Raw genomic sequence first — 14,272 nt, forward strand, 5'->3', positions numbered from 1 at the left:
CACCTTTTCCCCGGGAGGTGAATTCTTTGACTTCCCACTCAGTCACTTTCTCTAGTGCCAAATAAAAGACAACTTTAATTCTAACTGGACTGTGTGTGAGTATAATTCTTTACTGAGGAATATCTAAGGACCGCTCACCTTTTCCCAATGATAGACAGACAGACAGACACACATACATCTTAATGATTATTTTTGATAATATTCCAAATTGCTTTCCAAAGTGGCTGGACTTAATTCACAGTTCCATCAATAGTGCATTAATGCACCTGTTTTCCTTATAGCTCCTTTATTATTGTCATTTTTTTCTTTCTTTTTTTGGATAACTATGCCAATCTGATGGGTATGAGGTAGAACTTCAAAATTGCTCTAATTTGCATCTTTAAAGTTATTAGTGATTTGGAACATTTTTTGGGGGGAGGGGCACAATGAGGGTTAAGTGACTTGGCCCAGGGTCACAACAGCTAGTAAGTGTCAAGTGTCTGAGATCAAATTGTGAACTCACATCCTTGTGTATCCAAGCTGTTGCTTTATCCACTGTGCCACCTAGCAGCCCCCAATTTGGAACATTTAAAAAAATATTGTTGTTGATGGTTTTAACTTCTTCCTTTGAAAATTGCTTTAGTATTCTTGACCCATTGAGAAAACTGAAGTTTAGAAAGATTATAAAGAAATTGCTCAGGGTCATATATCTAGTAAGGGTCTGAGGGAAAACTGAAAGCCAGTTATTTCTTACTGTAAACCTGGGCTCTATACACTCCCTCTTTGCTCCACTGAATTCAAGAGCAGAAAGAAATGAGGGTGGCCAGGAAGATTTCATGGGGAGGATGGCATTTGAGTAGTCTCTTTAAAAATGGGTAGGATAAAGATAAAATAAGGTGTGGTGGAGGAATGGGGAGGGGAATTTGGGTGCTCAGATCAATCCCTGGTGAGGACAGCCTGAACAAGGCATATAAAAGTCATTAGGAGACCAGAACAATGGGTTAGAATTATTAAAAAGCTACAACAAGCAGCTTTCCAACAATTAGAACTGAGGTTACAATGGACAGCCTCAGGGGAGTTCTCTTCCCTAAAGGTCATTAAATGGAAATGGGACCATTGCTTCTCTAGAAACCTAAATCCTGCTTAGGTGGGGGGTTAGACCATATGGCCTCTAAGGTCCTTTCTACATCTAATTCTGTGATGCGTTCTGGAGGGGAGGTTTCTTTCTGATGAGCTCTGGGAAATAAGCCTGGGAAGGAGGGTGTGTCCTGATTGTGTGAGGCCTTTCATATTAAAGCCCTAAGAATTATATTGCAAAACTCAGCAGGAATTTTCCATTTTTCTGTTTAAGTCTTATAGAGAAGAAAAAAGGACAGAAATAAACATCATATTGCATTTTTTAAAAATCCAGAAAATAGGTGCAGTTTTGATTTCTCTTGGGTTTACAGTTTCTCACTTGCATTTCTCTCATTTCAAATGCTTTTCTTCCCCCATTTGAAGTATATTTTCAGTAAGAACAGTCAGGGAGAGATATTTTGGATGCCATTCTCTTCTAAATGTAACCCAGAAAAAATACAAATAAACAAACCAAGACTAATGAGTAAAATGGTGCTGAATTGCCCTGGGGTTGTCACAAATGGAAATCTGAATATAATAATATTATATAGCACTTTAGGTTTACAAAACACTTTACTTAGATTTGTGTGAACTGAGGCAGAGTGAAGTGAGCTGATCCTCAGAGTACTGTTATAAATAACAAGATTGTAAGACAAACAACTTTGAAAAATTTAAGAATTCTGATGTAGGCAATGACTAGCCATGATTTCTGGGAACCAATAAATGTGGCTGCTACTCACTTTCTGACAAAGAGGTGTGAGGTTCAAGATCCAGAAAGAAACATGTACTTTTGGAAATGGAAAATGTGGGAATTTGCTTCCATTGACTATGCATCTTTGTTCCAAGGGCTTTGATTTTCTTCTTTTCCAATGGGGGAGGGTGGAAGTGTCGGGAGATAGGGACAGAATTTTGAAAAAAAATAATAAGCAATAATTTAAAAACCAAAGTACTTTATATACATGATTTCATTTGATGCTCACAACACCATTGCAAGAGAAGGGGTATTATCATCTGCATTTTACATATAACCTAAGTGACGTGTAGAAAGGTTAACTTACTTGCTAAAGTTTACACATCAAATAGTGACAGGATTCAAATTTAGGTCATCTTGATTTTAAGACCATTACCCTTGTACACCACAGTGGGCCATTTACCCAAGTTACCGAATTTAAAAACACAGACTATGGTAGAGCCATAGATGCCTCTCAGCAGACAATAGCTTAGCTACCAGGTAAGAAATGTTTTATTCCACAACAGCAAGTCATGAAACAGGGGTTCTTAAACCTGTATTTGGCAGTCCAGTGAAGCCAATGGACCCTTCTTACACTGTTGTTCTTCAACATTCATAATTGGAGGAAATGCAAAATGTCAGTGAGAGGTTAGTGTATCTATATATATACACATACACAGACATATTATATATACACATATAGTTAACATATATACATAGATGTGATACATGTATATACACATATATACATGCTTACATACACACATATATGTATGTGTGTATACTTTTCTCTCTCCAAGTTCATAGACTCACAGGTTAAGAACCCTTCATCTAAAGTGTAACCAGGATGGGATCAATATTGGTAGAAAAAACATGCAATAGAGATGCAACCACAGGTCCTTGAAATATTGAACTCTAGAGTTTTATACTTTTCAAATTTAATCACATACTTTAGACTTGTTTAATCTTCACACCAACTTTATGTGACTTAGAATAAGTTACTTGATGTTAGTAGTCAGTTTTCCTCATCTCTAAGATGGGAACAGTAATGATTCATTCCCTAACTATCTTTTGATGCCTTGTGTCTTATGTTCCAATCCAAGAGCTTTCAAAACAAATACTCTAGTGGAATCTTTAGTTTCTTCCAGAAAAGTCCTCTTGTGACCATAAAGGCACAAGAAAGTATATGTTGGGTGAGACTTGTCCTCAGGGCTTGAGGTTGGAGCACAAGAATATATTATAGTTATTCCTTGATCCTGACCATGATCTCTTGAACCTCACCAGGTTTCCCAACCTAAACTGTGCTGTTGCCAGAAGTTTTTCAAAGGGAGAAAGGAGAATGGAAAGGATGTAAGGGGATGAAAAATAGTATAATAGAGAGGAGTGTGGAAGGGGAAAATATTTAGAGAAATCCAGAGTGGTTTGGAGTGGTCAAAGAAAAAGTAGAATTAGAGTTACCAAAAGAATATTGAATGAGTCATTCAATTTTGTTGATTTTTCTATTGCAATGACCTTTTATATATCCCTTCCTTTTTATTACCAAGTCTACCAACCTAGTCCAGGACCTTATCACCTCCTTTCTAGATTATTGCAATAACTTCTTAACTGGTCTTATTGCCTCCAGACTAGTTCCTCTCCAATATATTTTTTATACAACATTCTCAGATTAGTTTCCCTATATAAACTTCTACTTTCCTCATGCCACCCCTTTTACTCAAAAACTTTCAATGTCCATGGGGTAAATTCCATACTCATTAGCTGGCTGTTCAAAATTCTTTATATCCTGGCACCACCAGACCCCACATTTTGACTACTTCCTTAGTAATATCCTCTGCCCTAGTGAGTTGGTCTATTTACCCTATCCAAGCATGTGTTCTGTATTCTTGCTAGAATATGTTTGGTCTAAAGGCAATGGAAAGAAGCACAGTGGCTATTCCACCATTCCATCCACCTAGAAAGTCCTATCCTTTTCTTTCTTCCCATGTAATCAGTATCCATCCTTCAAGGCATAACTCAGGAGTCACTCTCCATGAAGCCTTCTCTAATCATTCTAGCTCATACTGAACACATCCCATCCATTTGGCATATGGAAAAGAGAGAAGGAAAGGGGATAAAAAAATGGGATGGGGGCAGCTAGGTGGTGCAGTGTATAAAGCATAGGCCCTGGATTCAGGAGGACCTGAGTTCAAATCCAGCCTCAGCCACTTGACACTTACTAGCTGTGTGACCCTGGGCAAGTCACTTAACAGTCATTGCCCTGCAAAAAAAAAGGGGGGGGGGATGAAGAAACAAAGGGGAAAAAAGGGTAAGGTCTCTTTTATTGCTTGAGTCTATGATTCTAGGAATGCTGATGCCAGCTTCCCCCATAATAAGTCAGAAGCCTTTTCTGGGTCTCAGTTTCCTCATCTGACTAGACACTAAATCATCTCTAAGATCCTTTTCAGCCCTAAATACCTAGGATTCTGATTTTCTATTCAGTTTGACATCATGCTGGACTTTCCAGAGCCCTAGAAAGGGGCCACTTTGGGGTAAGAATTTTCTCAATGAGTCTATACCAAGCTGGTGTGAGCAAGCACCCCCCCACTCCCCAAAAAAGCTATTAAACTTCTTAGTGATGTAACCAGATGGAAAATAAGACAAAAGAATTCACAACTCAAGTTAGGACTGAATTGAATGCCTTTAATTTCACACAATGAATAACATATGAATAGGATTAACTTTTTTTCTTTTTTTTTCTTGTTTGTAGTTAAGTGCTCTATACTGTGCTAACCTGGTCTGGTAGCGAAAAGACTGAGCTTTCTTTTAGAAAAAAATGTTTAAAAATCAACATCTAAGATCATGGAGAGCATGACATTAAAGGCATGCCAGATTGTATCTACGCCTCAAAGAACAGCAAGTCCATATCCATTTTGAAATGTACAAAAATGCTTTATGAATAAAAACTGTTACAAAAAAGAACATTTCAAACAATGTACAAGTTCTCTTGCCTCTTATTCAATAAAATACAAATACATTTTTTGCTCTAAAATATGTTTACATACATCAAAGTAGAACATGCAAATTACAACTTTAAAAAAGGCTTTAAAAACCACTTATGAATACAAACTAAAAATTAGCCAGCACGACTTGTAAAACAATCTTGTGCCCCATTCTTTTTCTTTTGAAATATATACATATTTAACACGTCATGTGCATTTATTATTATTTAAGAAATAGCTTTAAAAAAAAGGAAAGAAAAGAAACCAACATAGGGTGGAGCTGCCCTCCCATGTTGACCAATAGACAGCTCTTCCCTAGCTTTGCTATTTTTTATGTTTATTTTTCTTCTTTTTTTCTTTTTCTTTTTTTTAGTGTTTGCTACAAACCTGGGCAGGTGGGCTGCAGGCTCTGGAAGATCCAGGAAGTTTCCTTCCTTGGTTGAAATGAGGCTTCTCTAAGAACAGTCCCCAAGTGACCAAACCCCTCGCATCTGACTAACTATGGAAGGACCAAGGGCCAATCTCCTAGGGAAACAAGAGGCGGGATGGGGGTAGGGGAGGGAGCCTTGTTTGTGTATATGAACATAGAAACGAAATGGCAAAGACAAAGACAACTTGACCAGGTGTGAGAGTTCCCTGTCCTTAGGCACTGTGATGCTATCTGCTGTTAACTGTGCTTGTCCTGGACCATGGGTGAAGATGAATAGACAGGAGGGGCTGGGGGGTAGGAGAAATGATGTCCTTAGTTTCTGTTAGAAATGAGAGGGATAGAATCCAGTACGAAATTCTGAAATGGCTTTTAAGGCGCAATCTGCTTCCACTGTCTCCTCTCCTCCCGTGCTATAGTTGGCATTTTTTAAGGTCCTTGAAAATATATGTATAGAATTTAGACAGTTCCCAGGTAAATCTTCCTACTAGTAGAGGAAAAGAAGAGACTCCAAAAGCTCATTATCAGAATATTGTTGGGTAATAAGCTGTAGGAGTGGGATTTTCGACTTAAGCCCTAAAACCAAATCCTGTATGATCTGCATGTAGTACATCACCTTATACTATTATTCTGTCAGTACTTGCTTATCATATTTATAGACCCAGCTACATGCAGAACACCAATTCTGACTGCTGCCTAACACCCATCTCCGCCCCCCTACTTGCAGCCAAGTTAACATGCTAATCCTCTGCAAGCCCCAGTTACCACCACCAAGCTGTCATTGGACCACTGCTCTTTAGACAGAGCTCTGCCAACCCAGTTCCCAGGACTTGAAACCTAGTCCTGACACACGGGCTCTCATCATAGGGCTGGGGCTAGAAGTTATTCGAACCTCTAGCCTTCTCTAAGAGGGGGCATAAGAACTCCAATCTCATTGCTCATTGTTCAGGGTGTAATCATGCTTAACAATGCAAAAGACCTTGGCAATTAGTAAAGAGGACATATATCCCAAGTATGCCCTCAGAGGTTGGGGAAGGGGATGTTGGCTCTTACACCAAAGTTTCATTATGTAGCTAGCTCTTTCTTACATCAAATCTCCTTAAGTTAAAAGTAGACTTGAATAGAAGTTTCTGGCCTGCTTCAGATGACAGTTATTAATGACACTCTCCTCACCCTACTATAGACTCTACCTCCCTTGGTTTCTTGAACTGCTCCCCTATTAAAAGACAAAATAGAAACGTAGAATGGGAAGGTGTAGTTCGTAGACCAATAAATTGGGCATCCCTCTGGATTGAATTCTAGTTCCGGTTCTGCCTCTAACTGAATGACCTTGGACAATGAGGGGAATTACGTTCAAAATCCAGGAAGGGGAAAAAAAAGGAAAAGAGAATGGCTGATCTTTGATACGTAGTGGCTCGACAAGTTTGTGTGTGGGAAGGGTGAGGGGATCTAAATTTTCTGCACCTGTTTTTAGCACCTATCAGATTTGGCTTGGGAAAGATACTTTTAATTGGCTAGTTTGATTTTGCTATTCAACATGGACATCAAAAGAAGGCAGAAATGGTGTTTCTTGGTCAAAAGCCATAAAGTACGAAGAAATATAATCCTTGAATCTTTAATATCACTAGAACCAGGATGTGTGTGTGGGAATTCTGTACTAGTGGGTCCCAGAAAGAGCACAAAGACAAAACAATGTAACTGGGTGAATGGGGAATGAGAAGTTCCATCTGGAGTCCGGATCTTCTCAAATGGGGCAATGTCCCCAAATTCCCCAGGCTGATTACAGCCCCGGCAGAGACTGAAGGTATACCAACACACTGGAATGGCCAATGGTGTCAAGTCCATAGTGATAATGCCAACTGGGCTGTCTCTGGTGAATTGTCCCCACTGACAGCTGGTACTTGTACATGCAGCAATATAGGAAAGATTAATTGGGGGTAAATTCAAACCTGTGTATAATCTTTGACATTGCAGTATTTCAAAAACTACCCTCAACTTCATTCAGGCAATTTTAAAGTGTTGCTCTGAAGTAAGAATGAAAATCTCACCCTGCCTCAATTGCTGCTGACCTTTCCCAGTTGTGAAATAGCATTTGGAGGAGGGCTGAGTTTTCCCTTCCCACTAAGGAACAAAAATTCTCTCTGTGTATTCCTTATTTTATGAATTTTTTTCCATGCCTGGAAATAGGTGTTTTGGGGGTGGGGTGGGGAAAAGTGGTGAAGAAGGATGCGGTATAGGAGGAGGAAGTTGATAATACCTGTTTGAAACATTCACATCTGACTGTTAGAAAACATTTACGGCAATGGAATAGCTTCATGTTCAGCCTGAGTCTTGTCAACAGATTAACTTGGGCTGCAGAAATGAATACTGGAGTTGAGCTATCTGTCCAAGCTAAGTCAATGGCTAAAGTACCACTCCAATGAGAAATGTACATTTGAAACTGACCATTTAAAGACGATTTGTCACACACAGTTTGCATTCATGCAGACTGATAGCTTTATAATTACATTATGTACAAAAAATCATTTTAGTTTATTAAGGCAACCACAACCTGGATTACTTGCCCAAGGTGGCTCTATGCAACTGCAGTGGTGATACCCTTGGAGCATTATTTATTTTTTTTTCAGATAAGAACACTTACTCCTTTTTTTTTTTCTTTTAGGAAATAATTGCCAAGAGAAAATGGACTTTTTCATGTCTTTTTTTTTTTTTTTTTGTATATGTGGGTGTGTTTGGGTATATCTTTTCAACAATTTTCAATAGCTATTGGCAAAGAAAACCACATACCAAGGCATTGATACACACTTGCATTTTGGTTTTGATTTTTTTTTTTTTGGTGAAATCTTCATGTTCATTTGCAGTGGGGTTTTAAAAAGTTTCTAGCTGTTTTCTCCTGATATGTATTAAGCATAAAAATAACATGGTTGACATATGTCAACATATCCCCAGACACTCCACATCATTGAATAAGATGGCTCTACCATAACTGAATATCCATGTAATACTTTAAACATGACACAACACCACCATTCCTAGGGACAGTAACAGAAGCATAATTCTGAGTGTGTGCGGGCATGTATGTATGTGTGATTGGATGTGCACTCATGATGGGTGGGCTGCTTGATTCGGATGTGTATCTACAGTGATGAAGGTAAGTGAATTAATGAAGTTTATGGTGAGTTTGTGAGAAGGAAAAGGGTGTGGGAGAAATGTTGTATGAAAAAGTTTAGAATCTGAGTGATTATGAGAAAGAAAATAAGGATCTTGTTTGTGTGTTTGTGTGTGTAGGTAGGTGTGTGCCTATAGTTGAAGCTCAACCTTATAATCCAGGAATAACTGAGAAAGTTTATCATTATAGAAAGATTTAAGCCACTTGAAGATGATGTCACCTCAAAGCCTAGTAAGGTTTTAAAACCGATATAATAAAGCAAAATAAAAATTAATCAAAGGGATTACAGCCAAGACAGTCGAGGGATTTATAGCTATCGACCCCACCCCACCCCACCCCCATCCTAGCCCTCCCTGCTCCCCGAGAGCTCTTCCTAATCAAGCATGGTTCTTCTATGATTGGATGGGCCAACAAAAGAGCCCCATCTGCTCTCTTCTGTTGGGCTCTTTGCGCTCTTAGGTCTTAAAGATACAGCAATCTTGCAATGCTGATTAGCTGGGAAACTCTGTAAAACAAACCATCATGTTTTCTTTGAAGGTGCCTCCCTTCCTTGCTCCCCCAGAAGCTGATAATTAGACTACTGGAGGGAAAAGCAAGTCTGTGACTGTGGCCAGAACCCCCTCCCTGCCCCTCCCCTGCCCAACCCTCACCCTTGCTTTTCTTTTGCATATTCAATGCCTCAGTTTATCCTACCCCTGTGTTCCCATTTGCCCTTCCCAACTCTAGGGAAGGGCTTCATTTTCGTTTCCTCTTGACTTTCGGTGTCTCTTGGCCTTCACCTCCTCCTCCAGCTGCTGCTGTTGCTGTTGCGGCTGCTGTCTGTGTTTCCTCTTCCCACCTCTGGGTGTGCGTGGTAGAGGAGGGGGAGGGGGAGGGAGGAGGAGGAGGAGGAGGAGGGAGGAGGAGGGGGAGGGGAGGAGGAGGAGGAGGGGAGGGGGGTGGTGGTAGAGGTGGGGTCTCCCGGGCCATGTGGATGACAGCCTCAATGGTCGCCATGATGGTGTCTTGACTGGCCACTGGTTCCAACACCAAAGGGTTTAGGGTGGGTTTTTGACCTCTTTTGCTGGGGAGGTCAATGCATTTTTCTAGCACTGGCATTTGGTCTCTGGAGTCCTCGTCGAATGAGAGGGGCTGTTTGCGGGGTCGCCCTCTCCTTTTCTTGACGAAGTTATTGCCTGTCTTTGATTGTCTCTGCAGCCGCTTGGCCTTCAGGATCTTGTTTACATGGTCCAGGTTCTTCTTTGTGGACAGGATCTTGGTATAGTTGCACATCTTACGCACCTCACACTGGATTGCTTCAATCTCCCGCCTCTTGAAGCGTTTCTTCAAGGATGAGCTGGCTGTGGGAAAGAGAGAAAAGGCAAACAGAGATTTTAGGGCTTTCAAGTTACAATCAGAGATTTGTACATAGAAGGGTTTTTTGTTTTTTGTTTGTTTTTTTGGTGAGGCAATTGGGGTTAAGTGACTTGCCCAGGGTCACACAGCTGGTAAGTGTCAAGTGTCTGAGGTCAGATTTGACTCAGGTCCTCCTGAATCCAGGGCCAGCACAATATTCACTGTGCCACCTAGCTCATAGAAGCGGTTTTAAAGATCATTTATTCCAATCTTGTCACTGTGCTGATGGAGGAAACTGAGGCCCAGAGTTGTTAAATGACTTTCCTAAGGTTATAGAGGTGCTGGGACTGCAATGTAGCTAAGTCTTCTAACTCTTAAGGGCTCTTTCCACTAAAACACACTTCTTCCTCACATTTTGATTGTGGAATGGACCTCAGGAATAACAAGAAACCAACCAAAATTCACCTAAAAACTTTTAAGCAATATCAATTTAGATCGGGAAATTTGACAGATTGAGTTAAAAAGTGAGCCTAGCCAGAACAATCCATACAACAAGAACCCTTTAAAAACCCCAACACCTTTAAAAGATTTAAGAGCTATGGTAAATGAATTGATAAACCAGGATTCCAGAGGAACAATGATGAAGGTCTTTACTGCCTGACGGAGAGGGGATGGATCCAGTACTTGGAATATGACATACATTTTTTTTATATACGGCTAATGTGGGAATCTGTTGTTTTGACTGTGTTAATTTGTTATAAAGATTTTTTTTTTCTTTCTCAACAGGGAAGTGGGAGAGAGAAAATAAGCTTAAATTAAAAACTCAATGTGTATAACCTAGCACAAAACACAAGTACTCTTTGTGGTTTATGCATTACATACATTAATGTGACAAATATTTGTGCTTAATAAACTATGTGCCAGTCACGATGTCCAAGGCATTGGGAATACAAATAATGAAATAACTCCTGCTCTTGAGAAGCCCATATTCTTTTGGGGGAGAAGGGCTGGATATAACCTATATACAGAGAAATAAAACATGAAGTAATTTGAAATAGGTGAGGGCTTTAACAATTGAAGAAGGACGTCAAGGTTGCCTTCATGAATGAGGTAATAACTGAGTTTAGCTTTGAAGGAAGGCAGAGATGCTGAGAGGTAGCAGTGAGAAGGAAGTTCATGTCAGGCATGGAAGACATTTTGTGTAATGAAGAGCTAGCTAGAGTGCTAGATTCAAGGAATAGCCACTTGTTCTGTCTGTAATGTGTGATGGTGAGGTATCTTACAGAAAGGTAAGATTGGAGAGATAGTAAAGGCCTTAAATGCTCATGTAAAAAGCTTTTTTCCTCCACTGAGGCAACATGGATCTACTGATAGGTTCTGAGCACAGGAGTGATGTGTTTTCAGACTTGTGCCTTTAGGAAAATTATTGTGGCAGCTTTGTGGAGGATAGTTTGGAAAGGAACAGGGAGGCCAATTTAAGAAATGATTACAAGAGCCCCTGTGAGAAGCAATAAGGGCCTAAACCAGGCTCTACTTGGAGAAAAAGAGATGGATTTAAGAGATGTTATAGAAGTAGAAGTGACAAGATTGGGAACTGATTGAATGTAAGGTGAGGGAGAGAGAAGAATCAAGGACGACCATAAGGTATCAAATTTGGTGATTGGTGTTGTAACTTAGTAGTAGTAACTAGTGAAGTAACCTGCTTTCTTCAGAAGTGGAGATGTTTGGAGGAGGGGGTAGGGAAAATGAGGTACATTTGGAAATGTGGAGGTGCCAATGGGACATTGCAAAGGAGATGGCCAGTGACTGGAGCTGTGGGAATGAATTCAAGAGTTAGTTTAGGGCTCTGGTTATAGGTTGAGGAGTCACCTACATAGTGATGACAATTGCACCCTCGAAAACAAAAGAACTCACCAAGGGAAAGAGTGTAAAGAGAAAAGAGGAGATGGCTTATTTCAGAGCCTTCGGAGACCTCTCTACATATAGTCACAAAATACAGATGAACCCAAAAAAGAGACTGAAAATTAGTGCCCAGTGAGGTAGGATGAGAACCTGAAGAGAACTGTGTAAGAAACAAAGAGAAAGTATCTAGGAGGAAGGGATAGTTTATAGGATCAAAAGCAGCAGAGTAATTAGGAAGGATGAAGAATGAGGAAAAAACCACTGGATAAAGCAATCCATCCATAACTTTGTAGGCAGTTATTTGAATAGAAGAGTTGGATGAGAAGCCTTTAAGGAGCAGAGAAAATGAGCCATTGTGGGGGCGGGGCGGAGATAGAGGCATGGAAAATAGAAAATGATATCTCTGAGCTTGCTAGATCCACAACTGCATGTTCTTGAGAGTGGATTTTTGCTTTTTGACAACCCATATTAAGAAAGAGGCACTTTAAAATGTCCTGATAGAAACATAGAGAGGCACTATAAAACCTCACCAATAAAGTCTCCTTTCATTATGAATTTGTAATAGACACAAGAATCCGGATGAATCCTACAGTTTCACTGTCTATTAAGAATGAAATCAATGGTACCAACAAGGTTATGCTTAAAGTGATTAAGAGATCAGTGTTTTTATGCACAGAGGAACATTAATTTAGAGCTGAAGGCAATTTTAGTCATCACCTTGTTCATCCCTTTCATTTTACATCCAAGGAAACTGAGGCCCAGAGAGGTAAAATGACTTTCCCAAGACAACACAGTTTGTATGCAGATAGATCCAGGATCTGAACCCAGGTCATCCATTCACTTCCAAATCCATTGCTCATGCCACTGTACCACAAAGTTTCTCTAAGTATGACACAAATAGCTGCTATGATGATGGGCAGTCACTCTTATCTATCCATTAAAGTAGTAACCCTAAGGAGTTACATTAATCCAACCTTGGCTATGGTTTGTTTGTTTTTTTTTTCAATTACGTGGGTTTTCTTAAAGATACTCTGTCATTCTGTGCTCTCCCCAATACCAAATCTGAATGAGTTTCATTTTCCTTTGTGGAACTCTCATAGCACATTTACTTACAATAAATGTGGTTATTTAAAAAAAAGCCATCTCCCCTTTCTACATTGTGCTTTTCATCTATTCCAGCACTCAATCATATTCTGCTCAACACCTGATTATACAGGTGTCCCAAAAGTCTTAGTGCACTTTTAAGCTTTAATAACTTCAGAAGTATATTATAAACTTATAAAAGCATAATTTGACAGTTTAATTATTTCAATTTATTTTCTACTTGGTTTTTGTGAATTCTGAAAAAAATTAATTTACATTTTAACAAGACGGGGCACTCTGTGATTATTCGTTGTATGTGTGACAATTTCTGGAGGACAATTTCTCAGGAAGTTCTCTTTCCTGGTCTCCTCATTACCTGATCTATCTCCATTAGACTTTTTCTTGTGGGGTCATGTCAAAACTGCTATATATGCATGACAGCTTCATTCTTTGCATGATCTTAAGGCTTTGTTTGTAAATGCAATCTATTTAGTCACTAAACAGTAGCTGATGAAAGCTTTTACAAAGTTCAAAAACTGAGCAGAGCAATGTATAGCATAAAGACAGTGGTAATGTTGAATTTTAATAAGAAACATCAATATTTTAAGATTTAAATAATTAACCTTTTAGATTTTTTGTAAGTTTGTTGCATTTAAACTACTGAAGTTTTAAAAGCTTAAAAATGCACTAAGACTTTTGGAACATACTCTATATTGGTGTAGTTCATGTGTACATCTTTCCTGCCTAGCTATATGATAAATAAAATAGCAGAGGGTATGTATCATAGCTTATCACAGTAAACTAAGTCAAAACACTGAAACACGGAGCATGAGAGTCAGAAAAATTTAGATCTGAATCCTGGTTTTGTCAGTTACTAACTTTATAACCCTGGGAAAGTTATCTGAGTTATCTAAATTTCAATTTTCTCATCTTAACAATGGGGATAATTTGTTGTTGTTTTTCAGTTGTGCCTGACTCTTTGTGATCCCTTTTTGGGGTGTTTTCTTGGCAAATATGTTGAAGTGATTGGCCATTTCCTTCTCCAGCTCATTTTTCAGATGAGAAACTGAGGCAAACAGACTTAAGTGACTTGCCCAGGGTCACATAGCTAGTAAGTGTCTGAGGCCAGATTTGAACTCAGGAAGATGAGTCTTCCTGAATCCAGGCCTGGTGCTCTGTCCACTGTTCCACCTAGCTGCCCCAAAGGGAAGTGATACTTGCCCTGTTTACCTCACATGGTGGGTTGTCAAGATCATAAGGAGAGAGTGGAGGTGAAAATATTATGAAAACCATAACAATAAACATAGGGTATAATTACCATCTTCTATCACCTCAAGTACATAGTAGGTGATCAGTAAATACTGTTTAAATTAAAATAATGGTACATAGGCTTTCATATCAACTAGCTTTCATGGCAATTCCATATAAGCTAACACTCTACTTTATATCTCAATTGCATACCAGTAGTGAGAAGCTAATTCATCCTGATGTGTTAGAAAGAACACATATTCCTTTCATTTTTTTCAATGACTCAAGTGAAGGCTGATCAGCAG

General features: G+C 39.3%; 1 protein-coding gene across 1 annotated transcript in view; it reads right to left on the reverse strand.

Moving 5' to 3' along the window:
- Positions 1–8,756: 8,756 nt before the first annotated feature.
- SETBP1 (SET binding protein 1) overlaps positions 8,757–14,272 on the reverse strand; it is a 492,043-nt gene continuing 486,527 nt past the window's right edge. Inside the window, 2 exon segments of the mRNA XM_043979100.1 lie at positions 8,757–9,274; positions 9,276–9,739. Coding sequence (XP_043835035.1) covers positions 9,122–9,274; positions 9,276–9,739 — 617 coding nt within the window. The 3' untranslated portion in view covers positions 8,757–9,121.

The sequence above is a fragment of the Dromiciops gliroides genome, chromosome 1, assembly GCF_019393635.1.
Source record: "Dromiciops gliroides isolate mDroGli1 chromosome 1, mDroGli1.pri, whole genome shotgun sequence".
Taxonomy (NCBI): Eukaryota; Metazoa; Chordata; class Mammalia; order Microbiotheria; family Microbiotheriidae; genus Dromiciops; species Dromiciops gliroides.